This window comes from Saccostrea cucullata, unplaced genomic scaffold (genome assembly GCF_032062105.1).
Source record: "Saccostrea cucullata isolate Sc308-1 unplaced genomic scaffold, CSIRO_AGI_Scuc_v1 ctg96, whole genome shotgun sequence".
Classification (NCBI taxonomy): Eukaryota; Metazoa; Mollusca; class Bivalvia; order Ostreida; family Ostreidae; genus Saccostrea; species Saccostrea cuccullata.
In genome coordinates, this window is record NW_026928943.1 from 236,310 (window position 1) to 262,027 (window position 25,718).

The 25,718-nt window shown below is 34.1% G+C and overlaps 2 protein-coding genes across 8 annotated transcripts in view; one reads left to right on the forward strand and one right to left on the reverse strand.

Annotated features, from left to right (window-relative positions):
- Nucleotides 1-17,096, reverse strand: part of LOC134279342 (voltage-dependent calcium channel subunit alpha-2/delta-2-like) — a 36,358-nt gene extending 19,262 nt beyond the window's left edge. For 4 of the 7 annotated variants that reach the window (XM_062761721.1, XM_062761720.1, XM_062761719.1 and 1 more), the window contains exons 1-15: nucleotides 16,971-17,096; nucleotides 11,126-11,198; nucleotides 8,606-8,722; nucleotides 7,556-7,621; nucleotides 7,057-7,195; nucleotides 6,551-6,682; nucleotides 6,243-6,300; nucleotides 6,098-6,148; nucleotides 5,648-5,747; nucleotides 5,305-5,373; nucleotides 3,205-3,294; nucleotides 2,775-2,891; nucleotides 2,425-2,509; nucleotides 2,233-2,282; nucleotides 1,647-1,742 (exon numbers count right to left, since the gene is read on the reverse strand). In XM_062761721.1, coding sequence (XP_062617705.1) covers nucleotides 1,647-1,742; nucleotides 2,233-2,282; nucleotides 2,425-2,509; nucleotides 2,775-2,891; nucleotides 3,205-3,294; nucleotides 5,305-5,373; nucleotides 5,648-5,747; nucleotides 6,098-6,148; nucleotides 6,243-6,300; nucleotides 6,551-6,682; nucleotides 7,057-7,195; nucleotides 7,556-7,621; nucleotides 8,606-8,722; nucleotides 11,126-11,198; nucleotides 16,971-17,062 — 1,335 coding nt within the window. In that variant the 5' untranslated portion in view covers nucleotides 17,063-17,096. Of the gene's footprint in view, nucleotides 1-181; nucleotides 257-1,646; nucleotides 1,743-2,232; nucleotides 2,283-2,424; nucleotides 2,510-2,774; nucleotides 2,892-3,204; nucleotides 3,295-5,304; nucleotides 5,374-5,647; nucleotides 5,748-6,097; nucleotides 6,149-6,242; nucleotides 6,301-6,550; nucleotides 6,683-7,056; nucleotides 7,196-7,555; nucleotides 7,622-8,605; nucleotides 8,723-11,125; nucleotides 11,199-16,970 lie in introns of all 7 variants that reach the window. The other 3 variants (XM_062761723.1, XM_062761722.1, XM_062761724.1) reach the window with 2 other exon arrangements.
- A 192-nt stretch (nucleotides 17,097-17,288) lies between these two features.
- On the forward strand, nucleotides 17,289-25,555 carry LOC134279344 (zinc finger protein 277-like). The gene is made up of 13 exons (XM_062761732.1): nucleotides 17,289-17,329; nucleotides 17,504-17,723; nucleotides 18,024-18,118; nucleotides 18,519-18,601; nucleotides 18,746-18,837; nucleotides 18,984-19,048; nucleotides 19,665-19,710; nucleotides 19,946-20,078; nucleotides 22,122-22,201; nucleotides 22,566-22,662; nucleotides 22,985-23,077; nucleotides 23,270-23,394; nucleotides 25,142-25,555. The coding sequence occupies exons 1-13, from the start codon at nucleotides 17,323-17,325 to the stop codon at nucleotides 25,299-25,301; spliced, it is 1,296 nt and encodes a 431-aa protein (XP_062617716.1). The 5' UTR covers nucleotides 17,289-17,322; the 3' UTR covers nucleotides 25,302-25,555.
- The last annotated feature ends 163 nt before the right edge of the window (nucleotides 25,556-25,718 follow it).

Genomic DNA, 25,718 nt, shown 5'->3' on the forward strand with positions numbered 1-25,718 from the left:
ACACCCGTGTGTTAGTCTACATGCTCCTCCCTCTTATTGCTTTTGCAGAACACGTCAATTTTATTTTGGCAAACTCCTTGTCTATTCATCCATCATTAAATTGGTGTTCTTAATAATGAGAAGCAATAAGACAGAGAGCCTGTTAATCTAGCCCGCATCTAGCCCATACTACGTAGAATACCAATCTATCTCGGTATACACTGGTCCATAGGGGCAGCTCCGTGTGATAGGAGCCAGATAATACTGTCACGTACTCCTGAAATAGACAGTACGCCGTCACACAATACAGTATACATGACATATAAACTATCCTCTTGTAGTCCAAGAAAAAAAACCCTTATACAATGGTCACAACTCCTGAAAACAGTGCACATATTTTTATGATTGCAAAAATAAATAATACATCCCTGAAAAAAAACCATATGCACAGATTTACACAGTCACTAACACACTGGAAAAAGAATCAAAAAGTAACAATAAAAGTTATCGTGAAGATTATATTTAGAAGAGAATAAAAAGAAACAGTCCAGATTGCTTCAAAATTGTTTAGGTTAATTTGATAAAAGGAAATGCTTATCACTAAATTTCAAAATCTGTGAAGGTTTTTTGTTTCATATGAAATCCATATCCCATAAGATTCACAAGATGTAAATGAAAAAAGGAATTATACATTAGACAGTATTTCTGTTCATCATTAGACTAGATAGCATGTTTCAATTTCAAATTTCAGTTCCAGTATTATAATGTATAATTATAGTGATTACAAAAGTTCAGCTCTACCATAACATGCTTTCCAAATCTTTAGCAGGTCAAAAATAAAAATAATTTCATTTTAGCATAATGATTTCATAATTATATACAAATCAATGAAATCTAAGCAATACCTATTTTTATTTCTGAGCTCACCAATGCTAAGACTTACACTTTCATTTATGAATCATTCATTTATTTACTCCAGTATTCTTGATTGATTGGAAAAGTAATATTATGTTTTTTGATCCTCTCTCTCAACTACATTTTTTAATTCCCCAAAACTTCATTTTTATGCAATTATCAAAACCATCTTTTCATGAAAATTTCTTTAAGTCTAATTTACATAAAAAAATCAATTACTCAGACATGCCCACATAAAAATTCTACGACATATTTCTTCAATATTGGGAATATTTCATTTAAAAGAAATGATTTTCGTGTACCAATGAAAACATTTAGCATTCATAGAGAGCAGAAAGAAAAAACACAGCAAAAAAAAAAAATCCACTTCTCAAGAAAAAAAATAAAGAAATAAAGAAAACCACATTCAAAATGTTTGAAGTATATACATGACATCTTTTGCTTGATAACAAGACTGAATGTTGTAAAGCAGTGCTTTATATGAGAAAGAAATTGCAAAAAGGCCCTTGATATATATAAATATCATTCGCTAGTCTACATGTATCTTTGCTCTTCTAAGTGGACAGAAATAGTGCTCTAGCTAGGGGGGTCACTTAATGAAATAAAATATCTGTTTCATATTTGTCCTGATGTCAAATCTTTTATGCATTTTGAATTGCAACTAAAGTAAAAGACAATAATTAAAATAAATATTTTGGACAGGAAACAAATATTTTGTGTGACCCTCCCTGACCTTAATAAGGCTGAGATACCAAAGAAGGACCATGGGCTCCTTTGTAGCTACTGGTCCATTTGACAAAGTCGGTGTGTTTCAAGGCAAGAGGTCGTGCGACCACTTCCACGTATTCCTAGTGACCAGCGACAGGGAAGATAAAGATCATATTAGTCCCTCAAACCGTGCACAGTCCTAACATAACGCATTGTATTCACAGTGCATGACAGAAAAACAACTCTCTCTCTCTCTTAATGTTCTTCTTTCATACTTTACTGAAACAAAATCTAACCAGTTAAATTCATACTTAGAGTAAACTCTAAAATAAAATTATACAAACTTACCATATGATGAAATGTCAGTTTTACAAGACTATGTTTATGTTCATTTAGAAAATCATAAACTGGGATAAACTACCCTAAGATGATTATTTGAAAAAAAAATTGTGTCAGTTCTTACTTACTTTGGTGAATGGCACAATAATTATGGTAATAAAGATTGTGAAAAATATTACTTTTTTTTTTTTTACATTTATTTTAACAACTGGTATACTGTTCTAAATTTACTAAATCCATTTTCTTTCATAAACTTTATCTTCATTCAGTAGCAATATAAGACTTTTTTACCTGAACTCTGGCTCTAATGGCCCCCATGGCTGGAATCTCAGAGAATCGACCTGAAATTGAAGAATTATGAACTCATTCTTTCCAATTCGTAACATACGCCTCTAGTTAATTGTCACTAATGCCTGTAAAAGTATGTGTATAGATAATTCTAAAGGCAACATGCTGTGAGACATTTTAACTTGAATACAAGACCTCTGTTGGCACAAGCCATCCATGCGATGTCCTTTGTAGGGTTGGGATTCTGACCGACAGCATAGGTAAACACTCGCACCCTGTCCTACAAGTACAACAATAATCTTACAACTCACACCAAACAGATTTCAGAGTCTTGACAAGTCAAATATATAATTATTGAAATTTTTTTTCTTCAATATCCATTGTGAACTCTGGTTTTCTTATGCTTTTTAAATATTCTTTATCTAGTAGGTAAAACTTTCTGCACAAAAAGTCGAAAACTAACAGATTACGTAAATGTTATGGAGAAGTTTTCACTGTACCCTCCATGTGTACCCCCTCCGTGCATTTTGGGGGTCCGTGCTTACCTGTAGAGGTCGGTTAAAGTTGCGTCGGTTAAACACTTCGTCCCCATTGTCTGTGCCTCCGTCTGTCAGAAGCATGATCATTTTGTTACAGTGGGCTGCCTCTGAAGAATTCTCAAACTGGAAATAAAATCTTTTTTGAAGTTTTGGAATAGAAAAGGTTTAGAAAGCCTTATTCCTTCAAAATACATGTGAAATTCATCCCATATTATAAAAACATTTCATCACCTTTGGAAACATCAAGGATGAGATAAATTTCCATTTTGCGACATAATATGCAAGAGGACATTTCAGTGACTTTATGGTTAACATATCATTAAACTTTAGTCTTGGAATGAAAAAAAATTAATTAACTTGGTACGGTGTTTTTTTTTTGTATATTTTTTTGATAAGCCCTTTTTTAATAATTCACTTTAAAAGCCCTTTAAATTACCTTATCAAACTGGTCGAATGCATACTCTAAGCCTTTGGAAATGTTAGCCATGTTTTCTGCTGACAGATTTCCCACCACACGAGACAAATACTGTTAAAATAAAAATAAGTCAACTTCAACTAAGTATTTCCTATCTATTACATGTAGTACTGAACTGACATTTCTCCTTCTTTAAAACTGAAAATTCACCCCAAAGTCTCAGGCCAGACAGTTTTATCAATTAAAACAGGTAGATACTGTAAACCCCCTATTCCTAGAGAAAAACGTTTCTGTTATTCATGTAAATTGTTTGTTGAAGGCGAAAAACATTTTGTTCTTTACTGTCCAAAGTATGATCAATATAGATGCAATTATAATGATAGATTTAATGTAAACACATATACTAGTGATGACCCCATTAGAAAAATTGTCAATCCTACAAATATTTCAAGTGCTAGAAGGATATGTTGTTTCTTGAAAAAGTGCTTTGACATCAGAAAAGAAAGTCAAAAATGAATATTAATATCGAGAAATACATAATTTTGTTCACCTCATATTTCTCACTTTGTATATACTTGTATTAATTGTGTTAATTTATGTTATGTTATTAATATTCATGACTGTATGCCGACATGGTAATTGTCAATAAAGTGAAGTGAATTGAATTAAAACAATTAATCACTTCTAAATTAATTTCCAATCATAAACGTGTCCTATCAATCTCATCAATCAGAAAATCTAGGTTCTTCAAACATGTCATCATATCTGTACTCTGGTATTTGATTGTGATTGAGGTCAGCTAGAGCACTGCCACAGTCAGCTGTGTTATTATCTGACAGTCAGCTGTGTATTATCTGACAGTCAGCTGTGTTATTGTCTGACAGTCAGCTGTGTTATTATCTGACAGTCAGCTGTGTATTATCTGACAGTCAGCTGTGTTATTGTCTGACAGTCAGCTGTGTTATTATCTGACAGTCAGCTGTGTTATTATCTGACAGTCAGCTGTGTTATTGTCTGACAGTCAGCTGTGTTATTATCTGACAGTCAGCTGTGTTATTATCTGACAGTCAGCTGTGTTATTGTCTGACAGTCAGCTGTGTTATTATCTGACAGTCAGCTGTGTTATTATCTGACAGTCAGCTGTGTTATTATCTGACAGTCAGCTGTGTTATTATCTGACAGTCAGCTGTGTTATTATCTGACAGTCAGCTGTGTTATTGTCTGACAGTCAGCTGTGTTATTGTCTGACAGTCAGCTGTGTTATTGTCTGACAGTCAGCTGTGTATTATCTGACAGTCAGCTGTGTTATTGTCTGACAGTCAGCTGTGTTATTATCTGACAGTCAGCTGTGTATTATCTGACAGTCAGCTGTGTATTGTCTGACAGTCAATTGTGTTATTATCTGACAGTCAGCTGTGTTATTGTCTGACAGTCAGCTGTATTAATGTCTGACAGTCAGCTGTGTATTATCTGACAGTCAGCTGTGTTATTGTCTGACAGTCAGCTGTGTATTGTCTGACAGTCAGCTGTGTTATTATCTGACAGTCAGCTGTGTATTATCTGACAGTCAGCTGTGTTATTATCTGACAGTCAGCTGTGTTATTATCTGACAGACAGTCAGCTGTGTTATTATCTGACAGTCAGCTGTGTTATTATCTGACAGTCAGCTGTGTTATTGTCTGACAGTCAGCTGTGTTATTATCTGACAGTCAGCTGTGTTATTGTCTGACAGTCAGCTGTGTATTATCTGACAGTCAGCTGTCTTATTGTCTGACAGTCAGCTGTGTTATTATCTGACAGTCAGCTGTGTTATTATCTGACAGTCAGCTGTGTTATTATCTGACAGTCATCTGTGTATTATCTGACAGTCAGCTGTGTTATTATCTGACAGTCAGCTGTGTATTATCTGACAGTCAGCTGTGTTATTATCTGACAGTCAGCTGTGTTATTATCTGACAGTCAGCTGTGTTATTATCTGACAGTCAGCTGTGTTATTGTCTGACAGTCAGCTGTGTTATTATCTGACAGTCAGCTGTGTTATTATCTGACAGTCAGCTGTGTTATTGTCTGACAGTCAGCTGTGTATTATCTGACAGTCAGCTGTGTTATTATCTGACAAACCTTCTTGTTTCTGTAGTTAGCCTGAACAAATCCCTTCATACAACCCACTGTCTCCGCTTTGTCTGCAAACTATAAACAGTACGGATTTAGTTCTACATCTTTTTCATATTTCGTCATCATTTAAATATATGTTGTTTCAATGGGCACAAAATAATTTTTTCGGAAAAAACTACCATCATTGCTTAATTTTTTTTTTCATTATTAATGGATAATCATCCATCTTCTAAAACTGGCATTTTAACATTAAATTGCAAAGTAAAAAGTACTGCAATATCATGAACATCTTTTGAAAATACATGTATGGATAATAAGACAAATAGGAAGTACAAAGATTTGGGTGTACCTTGACAATTTGTACAAAGTCGTTTTCTCCTAATGTGTCCAGGATTGACTTGACAGCGACGATCATCAGCTGTAGAGACTGCCCCACCACACTGCCACTCCTAAAACAAATCAGTCAGTACAATATATACAAACACTATAAATCATTACTAGTCAAAACATCTGTAGGAGCTAAGCTACCACACAGCCATTCCTAAAACCAGATCAATAAGTACTGGTACAATTCTTAACTGAGTCACTTTGGCCCTGCTGTTCTTTAGAAGAATACTTCTAAGTTTCATCCATACCAAATTCTCATTAAAAACTTTAACCCTATATAGCAGCTCTTACCCTAGCTCCAAGGAGTCAAGAACAGGAAAGCTTAATTCCAGCCTTCAGCACAGGTAAGCTAAAAATCACAGAATAACGGAGCCTAACAGTAAAATTTTAACTGTTACTAGTAAAGTCTTACGTATCAATGAGGATCAACATGTCTTTTGGAGAACTGGATCCTTGTGTGTACCTAAAAAACAGAACATATCACTGTTAAAATTCTCTAATGTATACACAAGATACTGTGTACATTTTTCCATTACTGACAAATATTTAATACAAACCATGGTCTGCGTCTGACATCATACAAATCTACATCATCTGTCATCTTCCACAAACTCGCTGTAATAAAGTAATACAATATTTACAAAAAAAATCACCACAGATCTACATTTCAGACATGATAATGTACTTCTCTGTCTTGAAATTTGAAGAGAAAATTAAGGTATTTATATAATCAAGCTTGATGATGGGCAAAGATGTTGATGTAATTATCATATACCTGGTATTATGTTGTTTAACAATGTTACAGTACTAATTCTGGTGTTTTATAAATAATGTTAATACCAATCTATTGACTGGATTCACTTACCAGGGAAGGACCTCATGAATCCCGTCTGGCTGCCAAAATACTGCCATAAGATCTCCTTGTCATTGTCATAGTTCTCCCTGAACACCTTGTCCAGGGCGTGGGACCACTTCAAAGCATTGAGGATATCAGGATCTAAACCAAAAATCAGACTTCAACAACATTTTAAAGTGCCTTTGTACAATGTTGTAAATGTAGCCTTCTCTGTGTCAAAAAGAGTTTGGATATAAAGAAAACACATCCTCTTATCATAAATAATCTTTGAATGAAATATGGATATCCAATAATTCTCCATTACAAAATTTTGAATATCATGGCATGAATAGTACTTTTTCACCTAGAGATTTTAACAATAATATTGGGTCAAGGTTATGAGTCTTATGACATACTTTTGGCTAAATTATAAGCTTTTTTCTGAAACATATTATGAACTTCCAACAAAATGTTGTTGTTTTTTTTCAAAAATACTTTTCTGAACAGGAGCATTTATTTATTTGTTAATATCTGACCTTTCTCGTAAATTTCCACAGGAATATGAACTGAGGAGACGGAGGTGTTAACGGGCTGTTTGAACTTCTCATTGCTGGCCAGAATACTGGAAAAGTTGTTGTAAGTAGGGTCCTTGGATTTGTAATAATTCACCAAATTCTGTAAGTAAACTCTTCTCTTCAATTCTTGTTATGTAGAAGTATATTAAAAAAACACTCTAAGAACACAGAAATGATAATTGTGCTATGACTAGTATTGTTTAAAAAAAAAATGATCTTAAATAAATTCAATAAAGATCACAAGTTAGAATGATTATATTTTGAGTTCCTATCTAATCAATTAACAATGGAAACAAGCAATATCAATTTGTATCAAACCCATTCCTTTCTTCCTATATCTGTCAGTTAAAAGGCAAGTCATACTTACTTTTTTATCCAGCCAATAATCCACCCACCCACTAAGCTAACACATAACATGTTAACTTTATTTGTAGTGTAAGGAATGAGAGAAGTGACTCACGGATTCTTGGAGAGTCTCACTGTAGTTATGCTTGGCTGCCGCTGACTCTGCTACCTCTACTGCTTTCTACAACAAACCAATCAACTCAAACACTCAACTCAATAAACCTATCAACTCAAACAACAATCAATCAACTCAACAAACCAATCAACTCAAACAATCAATCAACTCCATAAACCAATCAACTCAAACAATCAATCAACTTAGATCAGTAGCTACTGCTCTCTACAAAAAAACTATCAACTCAAAACAATCATCTCAATGTACAAGCCTTCAACAAAGCAATCAACTCAATAAATCAATCAATTCTATGAATTAGCAATAAACTCAATCAATCAACTCAATAAATCAATCAATTCTATGAATAATTAGCAATCAACTCAATAAATCAATCAATTCTATGAATAATTAGCAATCAACTCAATAAATTAATCAATTCTATGAATTAGCAATCAACTCAATCAATCAACTCAATAAATCAATCAATTCTATGAATTAGCAATCAACTCAATCAATCAACTCAATAAATTCTAAGAATCAGCAATCAACTCAATCAATCAATCAACTCTATGAATCAGCAATCAACTCAAACAATCAATCAACTCAATTACATTAACAATCAACTCAATGAATCAGAAATTAGCTCCATACATCCTTGTATTGTAAGCTCTCTACAACAAAGCAATCAACTAAATCAATATTAAATACTACACAGGTGAGATCTGTACAATAAAATACTCTAAACCATGTAGTCAGAGGCATATAGAGACTCTAGAAAGGAGGCAAGCAAAGAGGAGCATAGCAGGCAAGGATAAATTTCTCTTCAATGAAGTGTTAACCTTTAAACTTAACAATAGTACATGGGAAAAGATTATTTAGAAAATAAATAATCAAGACAATAGAACCTTCTCTGTTATTTTTTTTTTCCATTTACTTTAAAATGAAATTTTCAAGGACACATAATCCTGTTTTCAGAAGAAATAATGTGAAGAGAGCTTTATTTCACACCCTCTATTAATCTTCTTAGTGGACAGTAAATGAGAAGACTACCTTGAGGGCCTCTGTCTTATTCCCCAGCATCTGAGCCACCTGGTCGGCCATCTTCTGTATCAGGGTCTTGCCATCTATCTCCTCTACTGCTGTTGTCTGGTTGTCAAACTTTTTTCTCTGTAAAAAAAAACATAAGTATTTTTGTGTGTCACAGATAGACTTTATGTAATATGCACAGTTACCATAAATATTTCTCTTGATCCTCAACTTACATTAAAAGAACCATAAAGACAGGTATATTTTGCTGATGTAATGTTTATCAAGATTTTTTGTAAATGACAGTTTACTAACCACAAGGCTCTAAACTCCACTTTTGATCTAACATTATTATCATTCTGTGAATCACTAGCTCTTCTTTATTTTGTTGTCTTTTAAATATTATAAAAAAGGAATGTAGTTCATTGATGTTGTGTGTAAAAAGCTGAAAATTGTATTTATTTTTTTTTTTAAATTGATTGTAATGCCTCTAGACTACAATCATGTATCTTTAGGGATAATTATAAAGTGGAGAACTCTCTCTGTTACTAAACTTCTAAAGTCAACTCCCACCAACATTCACAAACATTCATATCTATATAATATACTCTTCAAAAAACGAAAACCATAGTAGGAACAATGCCCTGAAAAATGTATGATAGTTTTGTCATACCTTTTATTTTTATATGGATATGATGTATTCAAGTGAAATGCATGATTTTTTAATGCAATTGTTAACTTTAAAGCTATTCTACAAGTCTCACAGACAAAAAGACCCGATTTTGCGAAAATTTCCCCCAAATTTTGATCTCAATATTCATTTGTTGAATTCTGATGCAATTCCTTCAGGTACAAAGGGGCTATCAAAAGCGGGGGTTCTCGATATTTTGAATCTGGTTTTATCTGAAAAATGACGCTTCCTAAAAATGCTGCATCTGAATGTTTCTGTTGTTTCATAGCACAAAAAGGAAAATGGGTGACTGGAAGCAGGGGTTCCACAATTTACAATTGCAAGAGGTTTTAATGTTACGAACAGCGCCATATCTAACCTAGAAAACATAAACCATTAGCATCAAACACCCAATTTTTGCAAAAAATACGGTAGACTATGTGTGACATCAGCAGCACAGCATCACTTCAGAGGATTACGTAAATTGCATAAATGTAACGCAATGACGTCATCTAAAGCATTAGCTATCCCTGAACTGCACAGATCATCTAACCAGACCATTTTCAGTTGACTACGAATTATTGCAAGAGGATTATCCATGCCCTTGTACCGACCCCACAACACCCCAAATATCAACTTCAAAGATCTCAGATCAATAGAGTACGATCACAGCATCACTGCTGAACATTTTGGTTTAGCTGCTAGTCCAGAATGTTTATCTGAAAGCCTCTTATAAGTTTAAGAGTGCTGATGCTTTGTAATGAATGTTAGACAGATAACTGCCTCCAGGACATTAAAAAAGTTGGTGGTGGTAGTGTAATGAAATGGAAAACAGTATTATAAGAAAGTAAGATTGATTTGGTTTGAATTCAATGGACTTTAATGGATAAAGGTACTCTAACCATGTTCTAACTACACATACCCATTCAATTTTGCAGCATCCTAGAGCCGTATTGCAATCTCACAATACACAGCCACATATGGCTCGTTTGACACTCCCATTCTTGCAAAGCAACAGCAACTTGTTTCTGTCACAGTCATCTAAATCGCTAGATTTAATCCAAATTAAGCAGCATTGGACAAAATGGATTGACATGATTTCCGATAGGCAATCACATCCCCAGACTCTACAACAGCTGACCAAAGTTCTACATTTGAAGTGGGAGAATATTCCTATACAGTTTTTATTACACACATTTGCTTCCATTAGATGCCATTTGTTGCTATCATTTGTGTCTGCATGATTTGTACAGGCAATTATCAATGAGCTCTCACAAAGAATGGGTCTTGCCTTTCACTTGAACAACTGATTTCCCTTTACCAAAGGGTGCTTTGTGGGAAATGTAGTTTTTTCCAGTGGTTCTGGAGAAGAAGTAAAAAATCTTAAAAGTTCACAGGCAAACACTAGAAAGATGTACGCCAGTCAAATTGTGATCAGAAAAGCCAAGGTGAGCTAATAATTTATAATTAAATGGAATGAAAAAGCTTGACAATAAAGATTGATTTATTGATTTTTATACAACTGTTACCTACACCTGAAATAATAGTGTTTGTTTACAGCTACGGATGAACCTGGTCCCATCTGTTCTGTTCTTGTCTAAACCCAACAAACCTTAAAAGAATCTATTTTTTAAGTTTTTATTCATGGTTGTGTATTTCTAACTTTTTTTTTCTAACATAACCATTTTGTTCCTCCAAATGTTCAGTCTCTTGATCATGTTGGATAAGAATTGTGCAAAAGAAAACTATCATTAAACATTTGCTCTGAAAATGAAGTCCCTGGAAATTAGAAGAATTGCAATCAGGCATTTATGAAAAAAATTAGTCTGGTACTATTTCATTACTTCTCTGCATACTCTAGGGTACAAACTTACAATTGTTGAAACCTGAAGTTCCTTGTCAAAGTTTTCAATGTTCCTGCTCAGACTTTCCACCCAGCTCTTCACACTACAATAAAAGATAAGAAAGTTCATGAAATGGTAATTTCATCATCTAATATGCTTAGGTTTTAATATTACATGTTTCAGTCCTGACAATAATACTATTACCTGTATTCATTTATATACTGCCACAGTGTTTTCAATAAGAGCCGGCAACCGGCAAAATTAACCGCCTGTACGCGAAATTTTGCCGGCTATGAAATTTCCGTCATTAGGATTTTGCCGGGGCTGATACGTGAAATCCATAGATTTTATCGCAACTATTTCCATGATCTAGAGTACCTTCCCTTGAGTGCGCTCTTTTTTCAAGGAAGTTTGATTAGATCCATAGTGTCATCTAATGGCGTCGCAGACAACGAATATTTGAGCGAAGTCGTGGAGAAACAACACATGCACTTGAGATGACATATATGTACATTAAGAGACATAAAGCGTGGTTACTTCCGAAAAGATTTGTTTGTGTTTAATAATTTTCGATTTAAAATCGATTGTGCGACAGCCTCAATAAGTGAGGGGTTCCCCGTAAACGACAGCAAATCATTTGCTAGATATAGACATTTGCCAAATGTCTATATCTAGACCAATATAATTTTAAGACCTTACTAATAAATGTATGAATTCTTACAGAATTTCCTCAAAATGAAAATATCAAATGTTTAGCTAAGACGTGACTAAGACCTAGAAATTCTTAAAGAATTTCCTCAAACTGAAAATACAAAAATTTATTCTCATTTATTCGTGTAAGATCTCTTGAAATACAGAGACAACATCGTTTTCACATTTGGGGAGGTTTTAATGTACTAGAATTTTGTATCAAATTCCATTTTCTTAATTTTTTTTCTGCTAATCTGTACAAAATGTCAAAACAAAAAATAAATCAGTTTAAAGATTATTTTATGAAAAGTCTAAGATTGCAGAAAATTTCAATATTTAGGGGGTACTGTACATCACCAAGTGTTTAAAAAATCTTAAATTTTTAACTGAATATTTTTTTGAAATATGAATTAAAGTCCTGACCAATGTATGTGAAAGGGAATAAATATGTAGAATTTTCAGTGTAACATTTTACCCATCTATACTATAATTTCATACTTAAGATGTCTATATGTTTTTATAGACAAGTAATTTAAAAAAAACCAATTCAATCTGTCATAAATCTGTCAAACAAATATGTGAAAAGGTAAAAAGTATTTTCTAATTGACTTTTTCTAGGTAAAATTTGCTAATTGATAGTAACAGGAAAGTACTTTTTTAGTGGCCTGAGAGGTAAGAAAAGTGAGTCAAAAATGCTGAATTTCGTTTTTGGCCAGGGGGCTTTGCCCCCCTGGGCCCCCTACCAGGGCTCTGCCCTGGACCCGCTGGGGGCCTAAGGCGGCCCCCAGACCCCTCGCCGAAACTAGTTTCCTGCTATTCCATCCATTTTTCCTTCTATTCAAAATCTTATTGAAAACACTGACTGCATATTCCTAAATAAGTATCACTAGACACTTGCTACGTGAAATATATAGCTTTCACTATATTGCTAAAATAAACATGTGAAACCAATAATCCTGTAGCAAATTCAAATTCTTGATATCTAATTATCATGATATATTTATCATATACAAAAACTGAAAATTCAGTCTCGGTTATAAATACTAAAAAAACATCTTTGCAAAATAAGGTGTCATGAAAATATAGTGATCTACAGTAATCTTCCTTAAAAATATGCTGTACAAGCTAGGTCATTTCAAATTACATCTTTTCTGTACATTGCCATTTATTCTCTTTTAAACCAAAGGGTAGATCACATAAATTGCATAATACTACCAGTACCATGCAATTTTAACTCTTCAGTGAGCAATGTGTAGATTTCCTAAAGTTCAACATCTTTCATTTTAAAAAAACATGTCCCTGCATTTATGACTTAGCGTGAGTATGAGTGTGTGGGGAACAAGAGGCCCATGGGCCACATCGCTCACCTGAGCACCAAGGGTAGGACTAGTATAAAATGGCTTTTTATTGTAAAGTTTAAATCCAAAAGTAGTCCCATGACCAATCATGGATTTGCTATTTTTTAGAAAATGATTGAGAAGAAGATTTTTAAAGAATTTTCCTATATATTTCTATGTAAAACTTTGGTCGGCCATTTTGGCCTCGCCCTACCCCCGGGGGTCATGATTTGAACAAAATTGAATCTACACTACCTGAACATGCTTCCATATATATATGATGAATTATGGCTTTGTCATTCTTGAGAAGAAGATTTTTAAAGAATTTTCCTATATATTTCTATGTAAAACTTTGGTCGGCCATTTTGGCCCCGCCCTACCCCCGGGGGTCATGATTTGAACAAACTTGATGGTTCTTGAGAAGAAGATTTTTAAAATATACCACTAAATTTTCATTAATTCCCAATTATCTCCCCTTGAATAAGGGCGTGGCCCTTCATTTGAACAAACTTGAATCCCCTTCACCCAAGGATACTTTGTGGCAAGTTTGGTTGAAATTGGCCCAGCGGTTCTTGAGAAGAAGTCGAAAATGTGAAAAGTTTACAGACAGACGGACAGACAGACAGACGGACGCCGGACAAAATGTGATCAGAAAAGCTCACTTGAGCCTTCGGCTCAGGTGAGCTAATAAAACTAGGAGGGGGGCATTTTGATATGTAATACATGTTACCAAATAAGAAATTTACTTTTCTTGAGTTAATTAAGTCACATATTCTAAAAGATCAAAGTACTGTGAGTACTGAAAGACGGTGGCATGAATGATTTTGTTTGTTTAACAGCCCTTTCGAGGATAAAATTTTTAGCAGCAAAGGATATTTTTCTGGCTAGCAATTACTGCGACACGGCATCTCAATCTGAATTAAGGGCCGATATCCATGTCACGCAGTGGGAGTCGAATCCGCGACGCCGGTAAGGATGGACTTCTTCAGGTCCGCGAGTCCAAAGCAAACCCGCTACGTCAAATGGCGACTGGCATTTTATAAGAAAAATGTTTTAAGATTTTGTAAAATGATATGGAAATTATAAAAGTTTATTTCAATTTTTCACAATACATGTATATCTACCTGTATTTTAATATATAAATTTATATTTTTTGTACTAAAAAGTATAAAGTGTTATGAATTGTCACTGTTTTCTAAAATTGTTACTATCCTATTACAATTTTCATTAAAAAAACATAGCAAACTTCAAATAGGTATATGCATAAATAAACAGTTGCAAATTATCAGATTTCATTTAATGCGTTTTGTCGCCTTACGACACACGGATGATAATGATGTCAAAATGTCTAAAGCAGCGTCTCGTTTCCTCTTTGCTTAAAACAAGTTGGATAATTCCAATTTAGATTAAGGAATTTCATTGATGCACGTAGTTGAGTTTTCCTTAATTCTTCAAATAACAGCCAGAAACCAATCTCGCGCACAAATTGGACCTTGTGAAGAATTATTAGTACTAAAGTTATGGACAATATTTTTACTATCATTCAACTAAAGAATCTTATATACTTTTAGTATATTGGCTGTCAACATTGACAGCACCTTCCGCTATTCCTGTAGCTGTTTGTTCTACCTTTCGATTTGAAAACTCCCATTTCTCTAGTACACTAAAGAGGAAAAAACTGAACTGCTTTCCAGTGCGTAGTATCGTCATCGAACGCCGCCGTTTTTCGTGTGTTGGATTTACCACTTTCCCCATTTCGGATGTTTGATAAATTGATAAAATAATTAAGCAAATGTCCTTAAATTTTCCAAAAGACGACACAATATATAGTGAATAAAAAATAGGATAATGTTTTCCAAATTACTATTTAATACTTTTATTTCGAAACAATACTCATGTATTATTTGTAAAACCGTTTTTTTTTTTTGTGCGTAAGTACATTGAAGCATGTTAATGAAGTATTAATTTTTTGTCTATATTTTATCAAAAGAATTCAGATACACTAAAATATGATAAATAAATACTTGCGAAAAATTTCATCTTGCAGCGCCTACTATTTTTCGAGAAAAACGCTTTGTACACGACAACCCTTGTATACTGCTCGAAAAAAAGATAGAAAAAAAAGAATAACAAAATATTTTTCTGTCTCTATTTTCCGTCGTCTCAAGTTACGATCGGAGTATGTATATATGCGCGTGGAGCTTTCTCCAGAATGGGATAGGATCGTACATTTTGGCTATGGTTTGCGATGATGGTATTTCTCATACGTAATATTCTAATAATTATGCAATAACCCTGCAAATCATTGCGCAATACTTATTTACTGCTTTGTGAACATACCAGAAGACTGACCTAAATTTAGCCCACTAAAATCGCATAAAATCCTAATAATTGTATTATTTCATGCACATGTATTTGAGTACCTTTTTTTGTACACCCTTTAAAGGGTAAATTTACTAGAGGCACGTAACTTAGAGTTTCTAAATAGGAATGAAATATATGGGTAAATTGTCCGTTATAGTCTTTGTAATTATAGCTTTGACAAATTTTTATCCGTTGAGTCGTTTTTGTGTCCGAGATAATCAGACAAAGTCTTATTTTTAAAAACTAGAATGATAATAAACTTAGCAAATTTTATGGCATCATATACCTCCAACAACCACTTTATTAACTGATTTTTCTTCTTTTCTAAAATACATATATTCGTTTTACGAATATAGCATTGTAAACAGATATAAGAAATTCAAACAAAAAGACAAAGTTTGTTAAATTTCAATAAACTATTTTTAAGTTTTATTGTAAAAAAAAAAGAAATTCACAAAGCAGTATTCAAGAAACAGCCGTGTGTTGTTTAGCAATAATTACTGGTATTTGATTTTGGAGTTAGATAGTGAAACAATCATACATTGAAATCTTCAAATATTTTTCAACAATTAATTGGTAATTTTAAAGAAACACAATGTGCGTACAAAACGGATTTTTCGAACATGTGAGAAAAAACGAAAAAAAAATGTACGAATTGACATCTGTAGTTTGCATACGAATATACGAGTCGGTTGGTGTACGAGTTAGTTTAGTTCGGCGTAACTCAATGAATATTCATGAGGCGAGAAATATTGATAACGGCAAATATAAGGAATTAGGCTTTGTATCCATCAACGAAATGTCTTTGAAATAACTTGAAAGTATTTGTTAACTGTGTATATTTTATTTTCAAACATCGAAATAAGTCTACTTTCATTATTTTGACTCCGCAAAAATCGCCGCAAGGGTCCCCGTGTGTTTACACAGACCAGCAGCAATAGCCTGTGGCTATATATAGCCACCGTCTAAAAATCACACTTTAAATTGATTGTCCCCTTTTATATATTGGAACATTTGGTTTGACACGAATGATGAAAAGACTATTAAGTATGATTGGTAATTATTGGGAAAATTAATCACTAAGTCCAGCTCTAGTTATGTCTTTCCTACATATAACACCACAGAGCTTGCCAGGGATTGCCTGATTCCTCCACATGTGTCAGTTATTATACACAACACATAATAAGTGGTGTCAAATAACAAGCATTCCATCTTTCCAGCTTCAGTGCTTAAAACCTATAATGCAGTCTCCATTAGTATTTTAAACATGATTTATATGTATACTATATTACTGAGCGCAGATAAAATAATCATTTGCGAAGTCAATCTCTGTTTCAGTAATTTCTAATTAGTAACCCATGGGTGCCTCTCACCCTTGTATAATGTCAAAATCAACCTGTCAGCTTCAGTACCCGAAAAAAATGTACTTCTCCTTGAAAAATGCTTACTTGAATTTAATTAGCGTTTAGAGATATAAAGCTTACTTTTCTTTATCTGGCATATTGGTTCCAGCGCTGAGTATGGGTAGTAAAAACACAAGAAGAAACATCCTTCGAATATGATAGCTTGTCGCCATGATGTCTCGTTTTGGTGTATATCAACATATAAACTAGTTCCCTGTCCAATTCGCTAGACTGTAAGGAATCTGCGAATGTACAGTAATTGCCAATAAAAAGACACGTTTTTTTCCAGCTTTAACGATATGCAATTTTTTACTTGAATATTATTATTAAAAGAAACCGGAGACTTATATGCGGTTTTATTCGATTCATTTAATTACGAATGAGTTTTGGAACGAGTTAATTAGTATGAGGACTAGTTTATTACAGTTGGAAAATGCAAAGTGAGTGTTGAGACTAACAGCTGATTTTAAAAGACTTTCCATTCTGTTTACTACCCTAAGTAGAATTTGGTCATAATACATGAATTGCTTCCTTAAAAAGGGTTCACAGTGAGCATGTAGATTCCATAACATTATGTAAATAGTTTTTGTTTTATAGAATTTCTTATATTGTAGGTTCAGATAAACCCATATTAGAAAGTTTGAATTTGTTCTACCATGAATCTGAGGTAACAAGTCGAGGGGAATCTCCAACACAAAGTTCTAAAGAGGTTCAGTGTTTGTTTTGTCCAGACAAATTCAATATCAGCAGCCAGAAAGAGGATCTTTTGAAGCATCTGGCCCTGGAACACAAGTTTGTCATAGGAGATGTCAACCTCATCACTGATCTAAAAAAGTGAGTTACATCAGGTTATACTAACAGTTAGAATAAAGTACATTTACTGCAAAATGTGATCGTATTGAGTTTTTAAACACAAATATTGAAGATCAGGTGCATATTGTTTTGTGAATGTCTTATCTACATTGTACCAGTATTTTTTTGTCTTTGGTTACAAAGAGACAGTTACTACTTCCTAGTATGGCTTAGCTGGATATAGTAATACCCTGATAATTTTCACGATATTTGGAGATGACTGCCACAGCAATAAGGACTCACTTATCCTGTTGTACAATACATTTCTTTTTGTACATACAGGTATCTCACCTACTGGAGACAGCGGTTTTTAGAAGAGGATGTTACAAATTTTTGTTCTGTTATTACTACCAGCACCAAACAAGAAAACTTAAAAGGTAAACTTTGTTCTTTGAAATCTGTTGCATACATGTAAAAGGAAAAGATAAAAAAAAACTTGACAGGAGTCAACTCTGATACTGTCAGCTATTGGAGTCGTATGTGTTGTGGTATAGTGTTCTTGTCAGGTCTTCAAAAAAAGTTATGCTTCTTGTCTTTAGATTTGACTCAGTATTTACAATTAAAGGTAAACATTTGGCAGCAAATAAAAAGTATTATCAGAGCTGTTTGATGATTGCAGTAGGAAGTGAATAAAGTGCTTGTTTAGTTTTCACAGATGAGCTAGGGTATTTACTTTTATTAAAAACTGCTGCTTGCAAAATAGAGCTGATGCCAATACATGTATTTAGCATTGACAGGACTGAGTAGTCCTTTACCAATGTTTGTTTCTTGTTATAGATTCAAATGAACAGTATTACTTGTTGTGTGATGTCCTTGCTGAAGATAAAACACTGAGAGAATTTTTACAGAAAAAGAAACTAGTAAGTTAAGAGTACTGCTAGAAATGCAATGCCATGTGAATAAAACTGATATCCACAAGAATCATGACCCAGAAAAAATCAATCTAATGTCCTCCTTTATTTTTTTAAGTTTATTTTAAAAGTGTTTTATTTATTTTACAATAGGAAAAAGTTTTAGCCCAGCAGCAAAAGGAGAGAGAAGATGAAAACTTCTGTAGAACTTGTCTATTCTGTAGAGATCATTTTACTGGAAACAGGTGAGGTATTATCTCGACAACTTCTGGAGATCGATTCTTTCTGTACTGTTACAGTAATGATCACTTTACAGGTTACAGTTGAGGTAATGTCATTTTAATATTTTTGGATACATGTCTGTATTTTCACAGTGCTGTTTTTGTTTCAGGGCTGACATGTTTGATCACATGACCCATGATCACGGATTCAGTGTTGGGCGGCCAGATAATCTGGGTATGATATTTAAAATTTTTTGCTCATTAATTATGTACATTTGTAATTGATTATTGATGCATATAACCAAAATGACTCTCAGATCCAAGACCGAATTTGGTGAAAACATTTTCAAATGGCTGGGATACTGTAGACCTGGCTACATATTCTGTTTAGCATCCTTGGCAGAAAGCAGCTTTAGCTATGAAATGAAAGAATACTGGATACATGTATTGCTAAATATCTTGCATATATAAACATAAACATAATCATGCATTCTTAAATGCAGGAGATCAAATCTATGTCATCCATCTCCATGTTGAAAAAATACTTCCTGCCATTGATCAGATACTAGATGTAATATATTTATAGCATTTATATATATATACTGCAGTTTAAATTGTGTTGATAAACTTTAAAGTTTATCTGATACTAGATGAAATATATTTGTAGCATTTATATATTCTGCTGCTGTTTAAATTGTGTTGAAAAACTTTTTAAGTTGGCCCAAAAGAGTGTTATATACATTCTACTTTGTCAAGTGTCTGTACAGGTTGGCAATAGTATATTATAAAGGTTTTTTTTAATTGTACACAGAAATTTAGACACATTTTTTAATCATTACTATTCCTTGCAGTTTACACAGATGAACTCCTTGATGACCTACAAGAAAAGTTAGACAAGTATGTTCAAACATTTTAATTTTTCTTTATATTTTAACCCAGTATAAAGATTACAAGAAACAAGAAATTTCACTCCTGACTTGAAACTTACTGGTACACAGTGACTGTAAATATTTGTTGTTGCAAATCAGACACTGTGAGACAGTGAAAGAGGAAAGCTAAATCATGAATAGTTATGTAAAGGTATTATATCAAATCTTCAGGGAATTGACATGTGACACTTTTTTTTCCCTAGTTTACAGTGTTTATACTGTGAGCGAACATTCAAAGACAAGATAGTTTTAAAGGAACACATGAGGAAAAAACAACATAAAAAAGTCAACCCCAAAAACAGAAAGTATGACAAGTTCTACATCATAAACTACCTGGTGAGTGATCTATGTTATAAGTATACTAGTAGGCTACATTATATAGTACATGTAAAATGGATATGTTCCTCTTTTTTTCATACTGCTGCTTTTCTTTCTAAAAAATTCTTTGTCCTTTAATAGTTAGCTCCTGAGAAACTGTAATTTGCCATTCTCATGTTAGTGAAATGCAAACAGGTCAGAAAGGATAATTTTGATAAGTTTAAAGCATAGTTTTTAATACACTTTAAGTGTACATAAATAAAACTTTAAAGTATATCCGAATAAAACTCACTTTACTGAATGAATGAATTCATTATAAGCATGTTTGCTGTAACCAGTGCATGATTTACTGTAGTCAAAGAGATGAAAATCAAGAAATGAGAGGTCAAAACAGAAAACTCAAGTTTAAGGTTGTCAGAAAGTGAAGACTGTAATTTGGCTTTGTTCCAGTTTTTAGCTCACCTGAGCCAAAGGCTCAAGTGAGCTTTTCTGATCAAAATTTGTCCGTTGTCTGTCGTCGTCGTTGTTGTTAACTTTTCACATTTTCGACTTCTTCTCAAGAATCACTGGGCCAATTTCAACCAAACTTGGCACAGTATCCTTAGGTTAAGGGGATTCAAGTTTCTTCAAATGAAGGGCCACACCCTTATTCAAGGGGAGATAATTCAGAAATAGTGAAAATTTGATGGTATATTTTAAAAATCTTCTTCTCAAGAACCACTGTGCCAGGAAAGATGAAACTTAAAAGGAAGCATCCTCAGGTAGTATAGATTCAATTTTTTTCAAATCATGACCCCTGGGGGTAGCCGTAGGGTGGGGCCACAATGGCCGATCTAAGTTTAACATAGAAATATATATGAAAATTCTATAAAAGTCTTCTTCTCAAGAACCACTGTGCGAGGAAAGATGAAACTTATAGGGAAGCATCCTCAGGTAGTGTAGATTCAGGTTTGTTCTAATCATGACCCCCGGGGGTAGGGCGGGGCCGCAATGGAAAGGCAGATCAAAGTTTTACAGAGAAATATAATGGAAAATTCTTTAAAAATCCTCTTCTCAAGAATAGCAAAGGCATGAATGATCATATTTATATGAAGCATCCTCAGGTAGTGTAGATTCAGGTTTGTTCAAATCATGACCCTTGGGGGTAGGGCAGGGCCACAATGGCCGATCAAAGTTTTACATAGAAATATAAAGGGAAATTCTTTAAAAATCTTCTTCTCAAGAATAGCAAAGGCATGAATGATCATATTTATATGGAAGCATCCTCAGGTAGTGTAGGTTTAGGTTTGTTCAAATCATGACCCCTGGGGGGTAGGGCGGGGCCACAACATTGAATCCAAGTTTTACATAGAGACATATAGAAAAAAAAACTTCTTTTCAAGAATATCAAAGCCATGATTAGTCATATTCATATAGATGCATTCTCAAGTAGTGTAGATTCAATTTTGTTCAAGTCATGACCCCTGGGGGTAGGATGAGGCCACAATGTAAGTTCAAATGTAAAGGGCAATAAAACCACAAGTAGTCAAAGAAATATACAAGCATCCTTAGTGTTGATTAAGTTTGTTCAAATCATACCCTTTTAATGATTGGTTGGGACCACTATTGGGTTTAAACTTTTCAATAGTAAACTTATTTAGAACTGCTTTTTTCCTAGCCAGATTGCTCAGGTGAGTGATGTGGCCCATGGGCCTCTTGTTTCAGTTTGTGATTCTATGAGAAATATTGGCTGACAGGAAATGGGAATAAGTTCAGAGAATATTTTATGATAATTGTATATTAATATACTGGTAACAAAAATTGAAATTGGGAGGAGTTAGGAGTGTAAATGTATATCTTTTCTGATTGTATGTTATATTTGATTGACAGAAGTTTGAGAGGAGTTGGGAAGTGTATATCAGTTTGTGATTGTATGATAATTGTTGATTGACAGGAGATGGGGAGGAGTTGGGAGGTGTATAATAGTTTGTGATTGTATGATAATTGTTGATTGACAGGAGATGGGGAGGAATTTGGAGGTGTATAACAGTTTGTGATTGTATGATAATTGTTGATTGACAGGAGATGGGGAGGAGTTGGCAGGTGATCCAGGCAGAGCCAGATGAGGAGGGAGGAGAGGACACAGAGACAGATAATGATGAGTAAGAGAGGGGAACCATGTCACTGTTTTAATCAGATTCTTGGAATCTCTGTTATTGATCTCTGAAGGGTCCTATGAGGGTCTGTATGACGATACTGTATTGGTATATTGGAATCGCTTGGTGTTAATTTCTTTTAAATTTGTCCTTAACAATAATTTGTAAATTCAAGACACAGTGGACCAATTATATTTAAAAGATTAATATAATTGTAGAAAATATAGACAAACTAGCTTTTTTGGGGGGGGGGGGGAGGGGGGAGTGAAAAAAACAGGAATTTTTAAACCCATGTAGAGAAATTGATACAATGCACTGGTCAGGCTTTTGTATTGACTGTCAGTGTATGTTGAGTACCTGTTAATTTCAGAAGCTGGGGAGACTGGGAAGAAGCGGGGTCACAGGCGGTGTGTCTCTTCTGTGATTTCTCCTCCTGTGTGGCTGACAAACTCACGGCTCATATGCAGGTCAGAATAATCCTAGAAAACAAATCTCACGGCTCATATGCAGGTCAGAATAATCCTAGAAAACAAATCTCACAGCTCATATGCAGGTCAGAATAATCCTAGAAAACAAATCTCACAGCTCATATGCAGGTCAGAATAATCCTAGAAAACAAATCTCACAGCTCATATGCAGGTCAGAATAATCCTAGTAAACAAATCTCACGGCTCATATGCAGGTCAGAATAAAGTAGATTTTGTTTTTTGGTGTTATTGTAATTTTTATTATAACCAGAATGATGTAATTTAAGGATAAACTTTAATTTAAATTTTCCTCCTACACTAGGAACTGCATGACTTTGATTTGAAGGAGGTGAAACTGCGACTGAACTTGAACTTTTACCAACAGATCAAGTTAATCAACTTTATAAGAAGACAGGTGAGTTTTTTGTATAGGGGGCATCTAGAGTACACATGTTTTGTTTGACTTGCTGTGCTGCTCAGACTAAGATTTGTTCCTGAATTCCTTTCAGGTCTACTTAGGGAACTTTTAAGACTGATTTGTTACTGAATTTCTTTCAGGTCTACTTAGGGATCTGTAATGACTTATTTGTCACTGAATTTCTTTCAGGTCTACTTAGGAAACTGTTATGGCTGTGGAGAGAAGTTTGCAGACAAGAGAGAGTTGATGGAACATATGCACACTCAGCAGCATGTGGACAGGTTTCCTGATACAGCTGTGTGGGACCAACCCCAGTAAGTACCATAGAATGCACTGTGTACTCACAGTCTGTAAAGTTTGATGTGATTAAGCCTATTTGAGGGCTGTTGGAAAAAAAAAAATATTGCAATCATCAAAAATTGTTTCACTCCTGAACCTTACCGAGCTATTTTAAGAACTGCTGGTATGATTATATAATGAACAATGAACCCCTTCACTAAAGGTGCAAAATTAATTACCACAGATTTGGGATAAACTGGTCATTTTTGAAAGTGTAACAATTATAGAAAATCTTCTTCACTCTGTACTCCTAGACATATCCAACCTGTGAAATTAATTTCCCTGCGGTTCAGGCCCTACTAAGGAAGATGCTAAATTCATGATATCTTTAAAAACCAGAAGTCTCTGTTGAGACTGTAGCTCTACTGGTTTGTGCTTATAACAAAGGATGAGAAAAGAAGCCATTGCTATTAGACCAAAACTGTAGAAGGAGTAGCGTTTTAAAGGAATTTCACACATTTCTATTTTTAGTAACAATGGCAACACTTTCATCAAAATCAAAAACCGATGAACTACTCTATATATCTTAGAGTAGTCTACTTGTGTGCCAAGTTATATTGCAATCAGACCAAAACTGTAGGAGGAGTAGCGTTTTAAAGGAATTTCACAGGAAAGTAACCATGGCAACACCGTTCATCGAAATCAAAATCTGATGCACTATTCTATATATAATAGTGTAGACTACTTGTGTGCCAAGTTATATTGAAATCAGATCAAAATTATAGGAGGAGTAGAGTTTTAAAGGAATTTCACAGAAAATTCTATTTTTATTAACCATGACAACACCATTCATTGAAATCAAAAATGGATGCACTATTTTATGTATCTTTATGTAGTCTACTTGTGTTCCAAGTCATATTGAAATCAGATCAAAATTGTAGGAGGAGTAATGTTTTAAAGGAATTTCACAGGAAATTATATTTTTAGTAACCATGGCAACACTGTTCATCGAAATCAAAAACCGATGCACTATTTTATGTATCTTAGTGTAGTCTACTTGTGTGCCAAGTTATATTGAAATCAGATCAAAATTGTAGGAGGAGTAGCGTTTTAAAGGAATTTCACAGAAAATTCTATTTTTAGTAACCATGGCAACACCATTCATCGAAATCAAAAACCGATGCACTATTTTATGTATCTTTGTGTAGTCTACTTGTGTGCCAAGTTATATTGAAATCAGATAAAAATTGTAGGAGGAGTAGCGTTTTAAAGGAATTTCACAGAAAATTCTATTTTTAGTAACCATGGCAACACCATTCATCGAAATCAAAAACCGATGCAATATTTTATGAATCTTTGTGTAGTCTACTTGTGTGCCAAGTTATATTGAAATCAGATCAAAACTGTAGGAGGTGTAGCATTTTAAAGGAATTTCACAGAAAATTCTATTTTTAGTAACCATGGCAACACCGGTCATCGAAATAAAAATCCGATGCACTATTTTATGTATCTTTGTGTAGTCTACTTGTGTGCCAAGTTATATTAAAATCAGACCTAAACTTTAGGAGGAGTAGCGTTTTGAAAAATTGTTTACAGACAGACGGACGGACGACGGACGCATTACTATCGCATAAGCTCTTCTGGTCTCTGACCAGTAGAGCTAAAAACTACCGGTATGTTTTGGGGATATATAGCAGGCACACCGAGAAATGTAAGTTCTCAAATAATTACCATAATTTTAGAATTCATATTCCAATATAGGAATCTATTCTTTCTCTGTAGGTATTTCTTCCCTACTTATGAGAATGACAATTTACTGTGTCAGCTGGAGGATGATGAAGACTTGGGGGAGGGTGGAAGAAATCAAGTCATCGCAGAGGATCTCCCCCCCATCACCACTATACTGACACAGGAGAGTGTTCGGAGGGACATTCTGTCCTGATCAGGACGGCGAGAGACAGGGACATTCTGTCCTGATCAGGGCAGAGTGAGACAGGGACATTAGATCAATCAGGCATTTGTCAGGAGGGACGTTATACACTGACTCAGGAGTGATTCAAGGAACTATGGGCCATGAACAAGGAAATAACCCCGAATCCTGATCACAAGTCCTGATCAGGAAAGTGTAAACATTTTATCAGGATTTATATCATGTGATGAAATTTGTGATATAATAAATTGTTTTTGTTGCTTAAACACTTTTATTTATTTATTTTTTTTTTAGTTTTCCATTAACCAAGAGAAGTGACATTCCATAGATGTATTTTGTAAAGTTATAGAAAAAACTTTAATTGACAAAGGAAAGTAAAATTTGATTTCAAACTGAGGATACACCATAATTTAAAATTCTTCTACTCAA